The sequence below is a fragment of the Channa argus genome, chromosome 19 (assembly GCF_033026475.1).
Source record: "Channa argus isolate prfri chromosome 19, Channa argus male v1.0, whole genome shotgun sequence".
Classification (NCBI taxonomy): domain Eukaryota; kingdom Metazoa; phylum Chordata; class Actinopteri; order Anabantiformes; family Channidae; genus Channa; species Channa argus.
Window position 1 is genome coordinate 13504112 of NC_090215.1, and position 17456 is coordinate 13521567.

At 39.8% G+C, this 17456-nt stretch overlaps 1 protein-coding gene across 18 annotated transcripts in view; it reads right to left on the bottom strand.

The window, feature by feature from the left end:
- The window catches only part of si:ch211-285f17.1 (sickle tail protein homolog), a 100509-nt gene that overhangs the window by 72164 nt on the left and 10889 nt on the right, over window positions 1-17456 (bottom strand). For 5 of the 18 annotated variants that reach the window (XM_067486503.1, XM_067486506.1, XM_067486505.1 and 2 more), the window contains exon 1: window positions 7336-8327. The exons of 1 other annotated variant lie outside the window; for it this stretch is intronic. In XM_067486503.1, the coding sequence (XP_067342604.1) occupies window positions 7336-7678 (343 nt within the window). In that variant the 5' untranslated portion in view covers window positions 7679-8327. Of the gene's footprint in view, window positions 1-7335; window positions 8335-17456 lie in introns of those variants that run through there. 12 more of the 18 variants (XM_067486502.1, XM_067486501.1, XM_067486500.1 and 9 more) reach the window with 9 other exon arrangements.

Consider the following 17456-nt stretch of genomic DNA (forward strand, 5'->3'; position numbering starts at 1 on the left):
AAAAATTGATGCAAATTAAGACGCGTCAAAGCCTGAGATCAAAGGCATCTTGATAGTAAGATTAGGCATGACATGATTTCAAATGTGGTCTGGGCCTGTGTTAGAGGATACAACAAGTTCATTCCTTATAAACTTGTACACACTAATATTAGAGATCGCCTGAGACTGTTCAAAATGAGCTGAACCGAAGACAATAAACGTTGGAAATACAAGAAGAATTGGGCACATTTGCCCATTCTTCAGAGCTAGCTTTAGGATTGTCCCTCGGCTTTGCTTTTTTTTTTTTTAAAGAGATATTAAAGAACCTTTAGGAGTGGAATCACTGCAGCTGTGTAGGTCTGTTTGGGGATAAATCTCCCATGTAACCAGGACTCAGCTTAAGCTGAGTTTGGGCTGGCAAAAACAGAGGTTACTGTAGGGACCCACTTATTTAATATAACTTGAAGTGTACATAGTGGATTAACATTATAGCATTTAAAAGTTTGATCGCTTGGGTGAACAAAAGCAGGACTAAACAATTTTGGCACAAATTATTTACACGCATCTTAAGAGTATGGGCCATTGTCGAACCAACATGAAGGAACTATAGGCTGCCAAAGCAACAGTTCATGGAAAGCAGTAACACTTCTGTGATGTCAGTCATGTACAAATCACTGCGTCACTGAGTTGACTGAGTCTTATTACAGTATAACTTGCACTTAAACACTGAATTCACCCGTCATCACATCACATGTACATTAGGAGACAACTTCCCTCTGGAGGATCATGTGATCCACCTCTTGACATTTACTGTGAGTGGACACTATAAGTCATAAGTTCTGTTGTGTACTACTCAAAGGAAAAGTTTTACGTTTTGGAAAATACACTATTTCACTTTATTGTCATGAGTTGAAGTTGGAAGCAGGACTTTGCTGACCTTAGTTCAGATGACGCAGGGGAAAACCACATGCTCAGTGAACGTTTCAAAACTTCACACACCAATACCTCTAAATGTCATTTGTTTACTGAGTACACAGACAAAATGAGTTGTATGTTATAACTAAGGTCGCTGGTCTTCCAGCTTTGCTAGCTATGTTCACTGACACCTGGTTTCAGCTAAATTTTAGAAATAAACAAGAGAGTGGTATCAAATTCTCTGGAAGAAAGCAAATTAGCAATGTTCCCAAAAATATTAAACTATTATATAAAATATTAAATTAAATACTATTTAATTTAAACTTAAGCTTGAACTACGTTCTGGTAGGCGTCTCTTCTAATCCCCATTCTACATGGACATTAAATATTTTAATAACCATGAACAAATATTCTTCTTGCAGATGATTACAAATACTGCCAGCAACACTAAATATTGATGTAATATTAATCAAAGATATTAATGAAAAACAGTTCCCTAAACAACATGTCAACAAAAAAGAAAATAAATTAAATTGTCTGAAATACAGAGATAAGAATATGTGAATATTTAGCAGTTATAGTGTGTTCATCCACTCACACCCATACAGACATACACATACACTCAGCCATGTTTGGCTGAAGGGCAAAAGGGTGCAAGAGAGGAGGTGAAGATATCGATTTGTCTGTCGACTCTTTGAAAGGAAGCCGTGAGGGAGCCCTTGCATCCGTTTACACTCCTCAGTTAGGTGAATTAACCTCATTTATGCTTTGGGCTTGAACACACACATGCATTAGATTAAATTGAATAAATAGTCTGCTAGTTCAGATGTCTGGTTTGAGGGAATTTCATGCCGCATTTGCAGTATTAGCTTTGAAGACTTTTCTTGCAGCCAAGCCAACAACAGGAAAGACCACAGTGATATTAAAATATGGGAAATGAGTGGACATGACACACGTTTGACTTTAACAGGTGAAAACCTTCAGACTCGATGTCTGGGTGGGCACAAAAGAGATTAACGCTTTTGTTTTACCCTTAATCTGTCATGCAGAGTTCTCTCTGAGAATTACAGAGCCACAGGAATCAGGAAGAAGCAACACTGCCCCAAGGTAAACCCCCAAATAAAAACACACACCAGACCAGGGGGATTTACAATACACACTCATGAGTAATCACATGACCAGAACTCTTTCTTCTTGCTCAGTGGCCTGATTATTGTCTGTTTCTCTCTGAGGGATGAGTCACGTCCACACATTTTCTGGCAGCAGACCCCAGGTCCATGAACACACCATTAACTCACCTACTCTCATTCTTCTAATGATTCATTGGACTTCTCTCCAGTCACTGGGTACTTATTGACAAGCCAAGGACAAAGGTGAGTTGTCTCCCACAGCTGAGAAAACACTGAGCCATTAAAAACACCTAATTGACTGCAGTCAATAAAGCACCATCACTAAAAACTTAACAAATATCAGAGTGTATTAGAGGGAACTGACAATAAGTCAACGCATACTAAACACTGTCTCTTTTTACTATTATTAAAAGATTGATGACTCTGACTATAAAATAATATTCTGCCTAGCTGTTACCTTTAACTGTGTGTGTGGACGTCTTTATTCAGATAGACTGATACATCTTTCGGGACAGACAGTTTATTTTTACAATCATATGCCTTGGAGCATATCGCCACAAGCAGCATGGGATAAAGTTAGGTAAGGCATATGAATGCATGCATTAAAAGTTTGTGATTGCTCAACTCAAAGCAAAAGTGTGTGTGTGTGTGTGTCTGCGTAGTACAACGGTAACCTGAACTCACTCTCTCAAATTCTCTTATGAAAAAAAGACGCTAATAGAACATGTAAACAATCTAATTCCAAAAACAGATATGCAGACAAAAAGGTCATTAAAATGGATGACTGATGAGTTTGAACTACATATCCAATGTGGAAGCAAATATTTTGTGTTCTTAATAACTATTCTTCATGTGCCTGATAATTGTCAAAGAAGAAAAACCCAGAGAGACAACTGGGGGTTTAAAGAGTCATGGGAGGCTGCAATTAATGTAATCCTCACTCTTGGCTTCAGTGTCAAAGAAATGGGTGATCTCATCCCAATCCTCAAACTCATTCCCATGACACTAATCTGTTTTTTTTGTCAACTTTTATTTTCCAAAAGGAAGTAAGGCAGCATCAGCAAAAAGATTCAGATTATTAACAGTGAATGTTTGAGGGAATTTGTCGCAGTGTCTTGAACACTGAGCATGTACAAGCATGTAACATTTCTAACCGGCAATTCTCAGACACAGACTGTTAACAGTGTTGTCAACAGGTGGAGGTACATATGTACATTAAAATACTTGGAAGTGTCTTAACGACCTCTGACACTTGAAAACAGGCTGAAGCAAGGCTGCTCATACTCCTGTGGTAACGCATCTTGCAAAGCAATAACAACAAAACACAAAATGTATATGCCTGTATGTGGATGAGTAAAGGAAATGCAGACAAGATTGTGAAACCCCATATACGTGTAATCCGCTGTTTTCCTTTTGAGACATTTAGTGACTCACCTTCTCACTCACCAGAAGGCCAGGTCATCCTAACATCAGGAGTGGTGACTTTATTTCAAGAACATCTTGTGAACAAATCCTTGCCTGATGGGGCTTGGAATCAAAAGGCCCATATGGTGGAAGAGGTGAAATACTTTCAAGTCGTTGTAGACATAAAGGCAAAAAGTAAAAAAAAAAAAAAGTTTGGGAAGTTTGGAGCAAAGACTGATAGGAGAGGCTGACAGTGGTGAAGTCATCAGAGTGTTTCCAGACCTTCGCCATTGCCATATGTCATCTATTGGTTAGCTTTGTCCGGAGAATTTTAAACAATATTATAAAGTCTAGTGGGCTGCTGTTTAAAGCTAGAACTTTATTGAAAGAAAGAAAGGATTTAAATTAGGACTTTTAAGGGAAAAAATAACATGTTTTCCCTTTAGCAAATGAAAAGTTGCAGTGCTAAGAAACACAGTAAACTGCCCCCTTCCTCACTGTTATTTGGCCATTACAGCCTTACTTGCTCTGGTATGACCAGCAAATTATGAATGAATTATTTCTTTGAACCGTTGTTTTTGCTAAGGCAGAATGATTGTACAACATACATCTTTAGTGGAAGAAGTTAAATCCTTGCTTAATTCATTAATTTCATTTATTTGAGGCTTTAGACATCAACACAGCTTCAAAATTATACATTGAATTGTGTGGACACCCTTACTAAAGCTTCTAAGTTTGCTGTAGAAGAACTTGGATGGCCACCACGGAGCCTGGAGCTAAACCCCATTAAAAAACTCTAAAAGCAATTTTGCAACACTGTTCATAAATCACAGAAGGGCGCCATGTTTAGGTGTTTCTAACCATCCTTCTAGCCATGTTGTGCACAAACAAAATAAGAACTAAAGCATACAAATAGATATACATTCAGGATGAGGGATGCTCAACGAAATGCTTCAAAATCTTGCCCAACAGTCGTTTGATGCAATGTCATGTGGTATTAGATGAAACTGAACTTGAACCTGCACTTGAAAGTTGTACTATAGCCTGTCTGTACTGAAAATATCACACTGATTTTGCTTTCAGTGGAAACTGCCATGTTAAGACTGAAATTGGGCCCTTTGGCGAGAAGCAGTCAGCTCTGAAGCTTTCACACACTGGAAATGTCACCTGTCACATGTACTTATTGTCTGCCAGCGCTGTGTGCATCAGCTCTCTCTGACCCTGTAGGCCTGTGCGTTAGCTGCCGTCATGCCCTGTAACTGGCATTAGCTTGGGAGATGGAGAACTGGCACGGTCTGAACCCCCCACATTAACCAACCGTGTTTGTATACACGCTATAAGTGGATAGGGAATATGATGAGTTGCCCATTAGCCTGCAGGGAAAGGGTATTTAATTGTGCTGCCCTATTTAAAATCCAAATACTGTGCTTGGCTGGATTATGTTCCATAAACCCAACAGCAGTTTCCCACAGTGAATACCTTGCATGACATGTAAAAATAAAGTGTAATATATCAAAGGGCTGTGGAATCAGTCTGCTGTATAGCTAGTTTCTCAAGAGACTGGACAGTTGAAGCACTGCCTTTTCAGTGTAACTTCAAAGTTACAGTAACTTCAAAGTTACTGCCCATAACAAGAAATGTACAGAGTTCTCACTACCTCCAAAGACAAACTCACACTTGAAAAAGAACACTGGGACAGAAGCAAAATGTTGAGAGTACACACAGTTCATTCTTTTTGATGGTCTTTTGTGAGTCCATGTGTACGTGTGTGTGGGCAGCCATGGCATCTTTCAATAACTGATTCTGCTGCTGTCAGAACATAACAGGGAGAAAAAAAGGGAATAAGGAGGAGAAAGACAGGGAGAAACAAAAGTGGAGGGGGTGCTCGATAGAAGAAAGACAAAAAACACACGCAAAAGAGTGAGAGACGAGTGAGGGAGGACATGAGAATTTTTAGACAAGACAAGAGGAAAAAAAGTTTGACTATAAAATCAGATTGACATTTTCTTTTAAACTACTGAAGTCCAGTTTTCGGGTGGTAGTTTTTAAAAGGTAATTAAATATAATGAACCTACTTTTAGAACCAAGTGAACTGAAGGCTAACTGACCATAACCTCTGAGAAGTACAACATCTCTGCCGAAAGAGTTTTTGTGTAAAGAGGGACTGGAAGCTGCACAGACTAGAGCATCTGGTTTCCAGTGCAAACTTGCCCCCTTGTAACCCATAACCTGTCTTTAGTGCAGGGGGGGTTTCACACACAGACATGCCCTGCTTACATTCTTGACCTCCTTCTGTCACTCTCTCATTTGACTCTCCCTTGCTGCATACTATGACACCCCCGACACTTAACCCCCCCTTACACTTCCCAAATGCTGTCTTTGAGTACAAGCTGAACAGTCAAGACTGACTGACAGGAAACATTTCAAAGGATGAAAAAAAAAAAAACAAACAAAAAACTGTCCGGTCTGTCAATCAGACTCTCAACAGCTACTAACAGTATGTGCACAAATGCATCTTCTTGTGCTATCTTGGTCATGTTGCCTTTGGGTGAGTGAGATCACTGTGACCTGACAACACCATGAAAGCTGGCACCCTGCAGGTTTGGGAATCTAGCTAGAAGGCCAAAAGGGAATGATAAGACCACTTTCCTCAACCTTCTGGCCTCCATTTCTTTATCTGCACCCCACAGAGACCGAGGGAATAGGATAGTGACAGAGAAACCACGAGCAGCTATTCTACTCTCTTCCACCGAGAACGTGTTCAGACCGACCAACAGTGCAGCATCACAGGGTATAGCCATCCTCGTTCATTTCGACAAAACCAATGCATTTGCACAGCAGATTTTAGGGGTGAAAATGCAGGATGCTTAAGGGAAAGAACGTGCATGAAAATGGAATCTCGTCTTTCATCTCATGTTTTGTGCAATGTACTACAGCTCCATCAAGCAATGCATTGTGCTGGCCAAGCAACAATGTGCATCTATGTGGTTGAGGTAGATGGGTGCCCAGACTAAGCCTGATTCTGCTGGAGGTTATTTGTGTTTAAGAGAGTTTTAACTGTACACTGTTGCGTAGTGCTTGCTCAAGAAGAATTTGTTGGGTTTTCTCTTTATTCTGTAAGTTCTGCACCTTGAGGTGATTTTTGCTGTAACTTAGCGCTATCTAAATAAAATTGAATTGCAATAATCATACAAATATGTGCTGGGAGTGTGCATTCTGATTACATTAATTAACTGCTATAAAGGTTTTCTGAGTTGTAAAATCCTCTAAGTCCTGTGCTATGTTCTGTGCATACAAGCCTTATGATGTGTCAGTGAAGCTTGACTTTATGATCATATTTTACCTTCTCTTGTATACCTTCTCCTTCTCTTGCCCCACTAATAAAGACTCTTATATTTTTGCCCTAAGTCCAATTTTGGGGTCAACCTGTTGATAAGAGTATGACCTTTGCTACAGGGCAGGAAAGACATTCAAGACAGGAGAACCTAATGCTTACTGCAGACAACACAAAGACCTAGAATTACAGGGAAATTACAACAAGCACAAAAAGGCTAATCCCATTTATAATAAAGTGCCTAACAAGGCACACGTTAAAAAGTGGGGAAAAAGATGGGTGGGCGGGGAAAATCATTAAAGATAAGGTATATAATTTTTAGCATAATATAACAGTATAATATTTATTACTAGAAATTTGCTTCAAATCTCTCTTAATTTGAAGAGGCGCTGTTAAAGCCTCCTGTGACCCAGGCACCTTCAACGCCAGTGGCTGCAGGTCAGACCCTGGTTGTACTGGGCAGATTCTAGATGTGAATGTGTGTAACTGTGTCAGTGAAAAAGAGAGGAAGCCTTTCAGTGAATAAATAAAGTGTAAACAATAATAGCAATAATAATAATAGCATATACTTACTGTGCACAGTGCCTTGTTGCTGACTTGATGCTTTGGGTGAGCTGATCCTGCTTTTGGGAGGGACCATCTCCATATTTTGACCCTTCTCACCTGGACTCGGGTTGGGGGCCTCAGTCTCTGTCTGAGTTTCCCCCGGTGATTTGTCCTGTGGCATTGCGGCTGTTAAAGGCTTCTGTCTGCTCAGGATACCATCACTACCTGCTCTCATCAGCTTCTCCCCCACGCTCAGGATCCGGGCTCGACCAGCTGCAGTGGTCGTGCCAGGACATTCCTTTCTGGGGGAGGGCAGCTTGGATCCGACCCCTGCCGAGGGGGGCCGGGCCAGCCTGGAGGCTTTGGACATCCTGGAGGTCAGCAGATCAGTAACACTCCTCAGTCTTCTCAGCCAGAGTGAGTGCAGCTGTGTACCGTGGGCAATCCAGGGCTTCTCAGCTCTCAGTGAATGTGACTCTCCAGCTCTAGCGTGTTGTGACTGGTGCAGGTAGGCTAAGAGGGCCAGAGGGAAGGAGGGTGGGAGCCAGGGAGGGATGGTACTTTTGGGAAACTGTGTGGGAGGTGAGCTGAAGGTGAGGGGGGTGTGGGTTAACAGTTCCTTGGAAGGTGTTCTCTTCTCCTGGCGTGGCCTCCCGGGATCATCCTCCAAAGCAAACACTGTGTGTGTGCTGGTAGACTGGTGTATGTGTAGATAAACCTGTGGAGTGACAGGACGTGCTGTGCCAAATGCAAACAGAAACTCAGGTCTCCAGTGTCAGTGCATTCCTGGTTTTAAATCTCCTCTCTGCTTCTTTTTCGTTGTCTTTCACACACACTCTCCTTCCAGTTATTTTGCTGTTTACTCCCTCTCTTCTTCAGTTATACTCATAATATGACTGTCAACTTCTCTTCCAACGCTGTGCAAAATGATTCTTTCCTATGTTCCTGTCCTCTTGTGTCTTCTCTCTTCTCTTTTGCTTCGGTTCACTCGGTCTCCTTTGCTGATGCTCAGTGGGTAATCATTCCAGCACTCCGGCAGGCGGAGACAAGAGAAAGAAAGAATTAGAGACTCCGGGAGAAAAAAAAAAAAAAAAAGAAGCGCATGAGGGGAAAAGAGAAAGTGCCGGCAGAGGCTTTGCGGAGAACCCCCTTCTCTTCAGGTGCAGCCGCTCAAGCTGTTCCAGATGTGTGTGCAGAGCTTCACGTCATCAGCCGACCGCTCTGAGCCACGCTCTGGTACAATCACTGGCTTCACCTCGCGTTATTTTCCCTCTTTCTCCATCTTTTTCTCTGGCTGTCTCTACTCCCTCCAGTCCAGCCAGACTGTACTTCTCACGTGTGGTGAGATGTTCAGGCTACAGAGGAACGCACAGACACATGCACAGCACAGCAAACTCATGGGTTTAATTTACAGAGAATTAAAGTGCGCAAAGGAGGGGAGCGTTACAGTGTGTACGCATGTGTGTGTGTGTGTGTCTGTGTGTGTGTGTGGAAAAGACACACAGTGAAGCTGTTCTGATCTGCTGCACCAAAGGCATCAGCTGTGACAAGAAAAAAAAGGGAGCACAAGTTTGCTGGGAGAGAAACAGCATGGAGGAGAAGATCAGAGCTTTCAAACGCCGCTTTCCCCCTTACCCTCTGACCTGAAAAAAAGAAATCCACTCATTCTCAAAAACACTCAGCTTCTCTCACGAAGCAGAAAACACTTTTTTCTCTTTTGACAACTGCGTGACGCTCAAAAATTTTCTCTACGGTACAGAGTGATCGTTGCCAAACCAACTCAACAATGTACGACGTGTCTTCCTTGGTGTAAAAGCATTTTGCTGACACACACTGACTCTGGAAATAAACCACAATCATATCAATTTCTGGGATTCATTACCTCTACAGACATGTCACTTTATTTTGAGCTTCCAGCCTTGTGCAAAAAGGACATGTGATATAATATACAGGGATGTCATTGCGTGCTTACTGACTAAACACCAGAAAATGGATTACAGCGAGCAAAAGGATCAACCGTGTCCAGGCAACACGTTAGAAAAGAGCAACAATCCTCATGAAGCGGACCACTGGGTTAGTTTTACACAAGAACAATATCTTTCTCTGAACTGGTGCTCTGTCCCTCACTTATAAAACGACACATCGAAGTAGAGTACTCACATTTGATCTACGCCTCTATTTGGAGCTGCATGGCACGATTAAACAGGACATACATGTTGGAAGTTAAGATTCAATCGGTTCCTTCATGCCCAGCCCCCCTTCCCCTGATAATTGACTATTAGACTTCTACACCCTCTGAACACAATGACAGACAACACTGATTGTATAAATATGAAATATTAATCATATTGCAACATATTTGTATAGCTTTAGATAAAGAGCAAAGCAGATTGACCTACATACTTTCCCAATGAATAATTCGCTGACAAAATCTGAGGGCTAAGAACCTCGTGGGAACTGCAGCATATCTGATGGAGTTTTAAAATATAGAGAGAATGAGCAACATAGAGATATATCCATAAGATTTTGTATTGGAATTGTGTCAGATTACACATGTGCGTCACCAGTTTTTTCAACTATGTTTACGTTATTGCAGTACTAAGGATTACGTCAAACCTAAAAAAAAGAGTGACCATGAAAACTCCCAGGCTCCATATAGGTTTCAGTGAGTGATTGAACTCTCTCATACTATGGTTATGTTGCTATGTGTGTGTCTCTGTGTACATGCTGGGAGTAAATTAAAACCCTCCATGTGGATTGGATGCCTCCCAGGCTTTAAGCCAGTTCTGACTGTACAGCAGACAAGCGGCGGGAAATCGGTTCAAAGGCTTTAAATAACATAGCATTTAGGGATGGATATAATTGGAATTTCCTAATTAAGCCTATGATTTTGTGCAGTGTGATAGATCATAAAGTACATCTATGTATCAAATAACAATCCCCAACGTCAACACAGCAGCCGTGGTATTAATTTTTATGTTAAAACAGAAGGGTGAAATAGTCTCCCAGAAGTGCCTTAACTTCATTTGTGAAAGATGAGTTGAAACTGGCACTCACACTAAATACCTGAATGACAAAACGGCCACCCACAGATGTTCAAGCTCATGCCAAGAAGCCAGCTTCTGCTTCACTTGTCAAGCAGCGAGTAGGCAGTTGGAGATTGAGAAGCTTTAAGTTGTGGAACAGTGGAATGGGTGGTTATGGAAATACAATGGTGCAGAAGATCCCACAAGTTCTGGTATAACTGATTATGGCCCATAAATGTCTAGAGGAGAGGCTGGCGGACATATTTAGGAGGCACGGTGGGCTCAGCAAGGGCTGTCTGAGTGTCTCCATGGTATTTCTCTAATTAACTGTCTTTTCTGTCTGAGGGTTATTATTAAAGTGGAGGAGGCATAGGTTATGAACTACACACTTCCCATGAACTTAGCTGAAGCCAGTGGAGGCTGAGCTCTTTGTGTGTTCTGTTTGTCTAGAATCTGCATACACATTTTACATATATTAGCACACAACAAAATCAATCATTTCAGATTGATGTGAATGCAAATTTTTAGTGTTTGCTTGGAGCCACAAAAGCTTAGCAAAATGCAATAGATATACAGTATGTGTTGCTCTGGTATCTGCTGGGTGTGTAAAGCAACTGCTTCCAAAAATTTACCAGATCAATGAAAAGTTCCTTTTTAAATAAGTTACAGCAGATTTAAGAATAAACTTGCAACTGAACTAGCTGTGGTTGAGAATGGTGCTGATGACAGAGAGGAGAGAAAACCAAAACAGTAAATTTGTAAGGGTCAGGCTGTAATTATCTATGGATTTATCACTGCAAGCCTTTCACATACATGTAGTCATTCAATCTATTGTTAATGCTGATTATAGCAGCTTTAACTTTTCAAATGACTGACTCTTGCAACAGCAAAATCAACACAAAGGCCAAGTTTATACAGGGCTGGTGGAGGATTGTGGGATGGGGGATTTGGGAGACAGTTGAGGGGGGGGGGGGGTGGGTTAGCTGTGTACCTCTCTGCTGAGGATTAAGGTTGAGTATGTTTTCCAAGCCCTCGGGGGTTGGTTGTTTCTTTTCCTACATTCCATCTCAGAGCTCCCTCCCAACCATATCATGAGTCATTACTGAATGTAACATTCGCTCAGTATCAGCCGCTGAATCAGTTACTGAAGGCACACTACAAGGTCTACAGAAATGTACAGACAGAACAGGAACATGGGGCATGGGGCAACTGGGGCACTGCAGCAGGATGCCTATAATTTACACAAAACACAGGTTTGACACCTATTTTTTTGCCCCATAGGTGTCTCACATCCGAGTACCCCAAAATGTGTAGCATTTTGGTTTTTCTTTTGGAATTACAAAATAGAGCATTTCATTCTCCGGTTAGAGGTTGCCAGGAGATGGCTACTTTTTGCTACATCAAAAAGACAAACAAGTAATGTTGCCACAGAAACTAAGGTAATTGAAACGTCATTAAAACTACATTTTTTTCTTAACATGTGTTAGCATTTAATTTTGGCAATAAACAAATCAAGCTCTGGTCCCTCTTAGGAATGTGACACACCATGGTGACGCCAAAGAACTAGCCACGACGAAGACCATCGTCTATTGTCTTGGCCAAAACGCGGCACTTGAACACGGCACAAAGACGACAGGGTTTGGGACACGTATGTACAAAATGCAAACAAAGAAGTGTTAGCTTACAATTTTCAGCCCCCCTGGTTCACCCCAGATAGTTTACAGCTCCTTCTACATAAGCATATGTCTCATAAGTAGTTACAAACTGTCCTGGCATAGTTAACACAGCGGTCTCTTCTCAAGAGCTGATTCACTAAGCTGAAAAGCCAGTCGGAGTGGTCTCTCACTGATCGGACCGGCAGCGATTCAACATGTGGAATCGGCTGAAAAGCTTCAGAGGGGGTTCGACTAGTGCCGATGGTGCAGGACGCGCTGCAAAAACTCCTGGGGTAATGCTGATGTTATGTTGATATGCTCTGTCTTCTGGCCTCCCTCCATGATACATTATCCCACTGGAACTGAAATACCTTAAAATTAACTTCTAATCTGCAATATACCAAAAAGTGCTGCATGTTTTGCTTTAGGTTTAGTACCTTTACCTGGGAAAACACATCAGTGCCCTCGTGTACTAAGGCTACAGAAAACTCAAATGTTCCTTGGAACAATTTCTTACCCGAGTAAGCAATCAATATTTAATCGGATATGTTTAATAGTTCACACAATCTTGAAATTAATTTTTGAATCTGAATCTCTATTTGAAAAGTATACTGTATTTTAAATTATACAACATCAAAAATGACAAAATGTGCTTTTTCTTTCCAGTTTAAATTCCATTAGTCTTCTCTGTAGATCTACTGTAGCTCCAGACTGCTCCCAAAAGAAAAGAAATCTCAGTTGATGTGATGAGTAGGGGGAATTTAGCCTAATCTGTTCCCTCTAAAAAAGCTGCCTAACACGTCACACTATCTGTGGCATTAAGTCAAGCAATGGGGGCTGAACACAGCCTGCTCAATCAGAAGAAGTGCTATCTCAACCATTACCTGCTGAAACAATTGGGACTGACTGAAGTGAGCCTACAGCAGAGCTCTAACTTTAATGTTGGCACCATTCCATGTCTAAGCCGAGTATAAAGTTAAAGACCACAGATTTTGAACAGTTTGAAACATTTACTAAAGACAAGCCATTTTGGGAATCATACCAAGTGTGAAAGTTAGATTTTTTACATTGTGGTATGCTATAAAAAGCAGCTTGTAGAGACTTAAGGCATCCTCCCAATTCCAAAAACTGAAAATAAGATGCATTAAACAGACAAACTATGTTCACCTTGACTGAACGCATGGCTTCACCAAGGCTGCAAGATCCTCTAAACTTGTTATTTCAACAGCAGAAAATTTTTTGTTTATATCTGGATTTTGATTAACATCAAATGCACATAATCAAGGATTATATTAGAAAACACTTTGCTGAAATGAAAAAAAAAAATCTCACACTGGTAACAAATACTTACAGAAGAATAACTGGCTAGATATCTGTATCCACAACCAAAACTCAAAAATTTCCACCCAGACCAATAAGCAAGCAAGGATATTTTGCATAGGAAATATGAATCTCCCATCCCATCCTGTATCAACTAAATCTGAAATCTTAATATCTTTCAAGCAATTGCGGCATCGTTAAATTTGAATTGAGATTTGGGGGAAAAAAAATTTTGAAAGCAAATTTCTCTGCAAGTTGACTTATTTTTACGAGATGACAGAAAAGAACCAAATGGCTGCTCGTGATGTGAAATGTGTGTATAGTTGTAGTTGTATAGTTTAGAAAATAATTCAGAGATAAATATTGACTCCATTTGTAGTTTATAGGAGAAGTACAAGAAAAGGTCGCCCAAAAAAGGAAATTATTTGGGAAACAAAGTCATGGCATTTCATTTTGTTGATGTCATGTCCCCCTTCTTAACACAGAGCCATAAGAGGATTATTGTAAAAGACGCAGAAATAGAAAATGTTTACTTCAAATGTTCTCATGTGGCTGACATGATGAGAGGCAACAAACAGATCATAATGAATAAAGAACCAATGCTGAGTTGTTTTACAGCTTTCAGCGGGAAAGGATTCAGCAAGAAGTGCCTCAGACTGTCATCATGAATTCTTCTTCCCTATGTCCTGTCTCTGGGGCCCCCCTGTGGCCTTATGAATCATTCCTGGGGTTTTTTGTACCCATGACATGTGAGCATTCAGATTCTCAAAAACCCCATACAAAGTTTGGACATGTCTAATTCTAACCTCACATTTTCATCAAGTTACCCCGAGGCAGTGTGTAACACATTAAGCTCATAGTCTGGTCCTGTCCTGTATGTCTCAGCATTTTAAGAGAGGTCTTATCAGGACAGTCTGTCAAGTGTATTATTGGAGGTAAACTGAACACTTCTCCTGGAAGTGTATAAATTGATATAAGGGAGACAAAACACCTCTCCATTAAGACTGATGTAAATAACAAGCTTCTCTGGTCACTTTATGGCATATTGATTTTTAGTTCAATGGCTGGCTGCAGTCAAGCTGAGGACAAAGTAAGAGAGTGGAGTACCAAATTCTGAAACAGCAGCATCTTTCTGGAAACAAATGCGTTGGCTGATCACTGACATTTCTATAACAAAAAGCTCATAGAAATATAAATAAACAAGTCAGATATGTACACACACATGCGTACAAATAAAATCCGAAAACTGTGTCATAATGAAATCAGACCCCCTGTGGTGAGGTAAGACAAATACTGTACGATCATTTTATTGTCAAAATTTCTATGGTAATGAATGAATGTTTTTTCCTCAGATGAGGTAACCAAACCAGTATGAACAGAAACCCCCCTGTCAGATGTGGTGGGACAACACAATGAACCTCTTAACAATATTCTAGTATTACAGTAAAGGAATTAATGGGATGAGGTTTCCAAAATAAAATCTTAGGTGTGTTTGATTTAGCAGTCAAATGATCTCACACATACCAAAACGATTCACGGCTAAAACATTTTTATGGGCTTGTTAACAGACAAAAAGTGAATATATTTAAATAAGAAAGTCTTTCCAAAGAATATCTCTGAGGTAAGTTAAGTAATAAATGCTTATTTTGTCTCCTACCTGCTCATCTTACTAGACCTAAATGTAAAGTTAATACAAAAACACAAACACAAGTGGTTGCATTCATACACACACCCTAGCAGACACACATCCTCACCACCAAGGACCTGTTAGATCTTGTTGTTAGCATCATGTAAACAGCTTGAGGAGCTAAAGGAGCCTTTTAGTGACTCATATATTATGGAGGAAGAAGGATCCCGATTTCTCTGCTGGGACCACCTTTGTTTACTTCTGCTCTTGGCTCTTTCAAAATAAGTAAATATTATTTACATATCAAATGCCGCAAAATGTAAGAGAGATGCTTATCGATGCATGCAAACATATGAGAAGGAAACTATGAGAATAGTGAAATCTTAAAATTTCAAGCAATATGAACTACATGGCACATTTAAACAGGTTCATTACTAAAATATTTGAACCTCAATTAGAGAATTCCATCACATACAGTTGATTCAATTTGATCTTTGTCTATCTTTTTCCTACTTGCTTTTGATGTCTGAGGTTAGGACGAGCAAAGATCAATTGAAATTCTTTAGTTAAACGCTGACGTTAGATTGAGTGGAAATATTCAGTGCAATGAAAAACAAAATATCTCTTTAACACTTGAAGTGCTTGATACAGTGTGAATAATTTTGCTCGCAGATCTGCTCATTCAACAAGCCTTAATGTGTTCAAGTATAAATTCCTCAGCAGGTCATCTCAAAGTGTTTCAACCAGGGATAAGTCACATTTTCTACTCATGACCATCTTTTTGGTTCCCAAATCTATGCCTGCAACAGTTATTTCATTTTTGACCTTTAACATGTATAAATACCATTTGTGTAAGCATCCAGAAGGGAATGTTGGATAATTGGTGTGTGTCTGTGTCTATGTCTGCTTTTGTGCATGTCTGTGTGTACACATCCTTGCCAGTAAAGCAGACTTTCATTGCAGGTTTTCATAGCTTAAATCTCTAAATCATGCTGACAGTTTTCAAATGACTGATTACCATCCTCATAAATTTGCATACTTTCACCAGCGAATATAGTCCCGCTCAACATCAGAAATACAGCAGTCATAGAAATTATGCGCAGTAAATCAGACAGAACTGAACTATGTGAAACACATGGTGGGAATTTTACAGTGGCACAAAATATGTCTCTATAAAGGACAGAGGTTTGCATAAACGTATATAGGTTTATTAAGGGTATGACCTCATCCCCAATATACTGCATTTACTGCTAGGCAGAATTTATTAAAACCAAAACTAATAGTTCAGTTTATTGAATCCTTGAAACATATGTCTGCAGTGACAAGACAGATCATGCTAATCAGTATGGAGCTAATTCAATGCAATAAATATTAGTATCTTCAGTTTATGATTTACAAATTTACATGCCTTGTAAATAAAATTTGTACTTTTATTTAAGTATTTGTGCAAAAATCACATTTGTACAATTTTGTGCACAAAGACATTCTTTCAAGTACAAATCTTGATCTGCGCATTTGTCGAGTTCGGCATTTGCATATCTCATCTCGTGGATAAGAATCTTCTCACAAACTCTTCTCACTCTTTTCCCAGGGCTGAGGAAGTAAAAATTTCACATGTGATGCAATACTTATTTGTATGTGTATTTTATGCAGTGTAATTATTTGAATATTTGTGCAAAAATCACATGTGTAATTTTTTTGTGCAAAAGCTCATTACATTACATTACTTAAGTACAAATTTGGAAAAGTGGCTGAGTCGATGACAATTAATATTCGTATCTCCACAAAGCTTCACGAAACATTTATTTCATTCCTTACAACAGTAACAAGTGGCAGTTGACTAAACATTAAAAATGGCTTAAAATCATAAAATCTACTTTGGAATCTCAGGTATTCTAGATAACATATGTACAACAATCAACCTCAAAGGTTGAAATACCTACATATGTATTAAATCTGTTGAGTTTAACACTCAAAAACTCAAAACAGCTAAACCGCGTTACCAGAACTGTGTTTGTATGGTTTGTTTAAGAGATTTGTTGCTTCACAGTCTTTTTGTCACTGCTATTGGATTTTTAATGAAATATTACCATATTCAGATTGGTACACACTAGCATCACACAGTGTGAAGAGTGCATCAAACAATTGTTACTCTCTCAAGCGAAATAAGCAAAACTATCTGAACATCAATAAAACGTTGCTAATAGTAAAAAATGATTTTAATAAGCTGTTTTGTTTATTGGAAAATAGTCAACATAATACTGTATGTTCTTGCAGGTACATACACTGTTTTTATAATACCCCAAACACACTGTAAAATGTGTGAGAGAACTCGAGGATTGCATTTTAAGACAAGGTGACATGTGTGTGGCTCTGGGTGCAGTTTCCAAAGGCCCAGTGGTGAATAATCAACAGTGGGAATAATGCAACATGTGAAGCGCAGTGACAGCTAACACCTGCATGCTGACCACAATACAACAAGAAGTCCTAAACATAAAACCAATAAGGCAGGCACATATA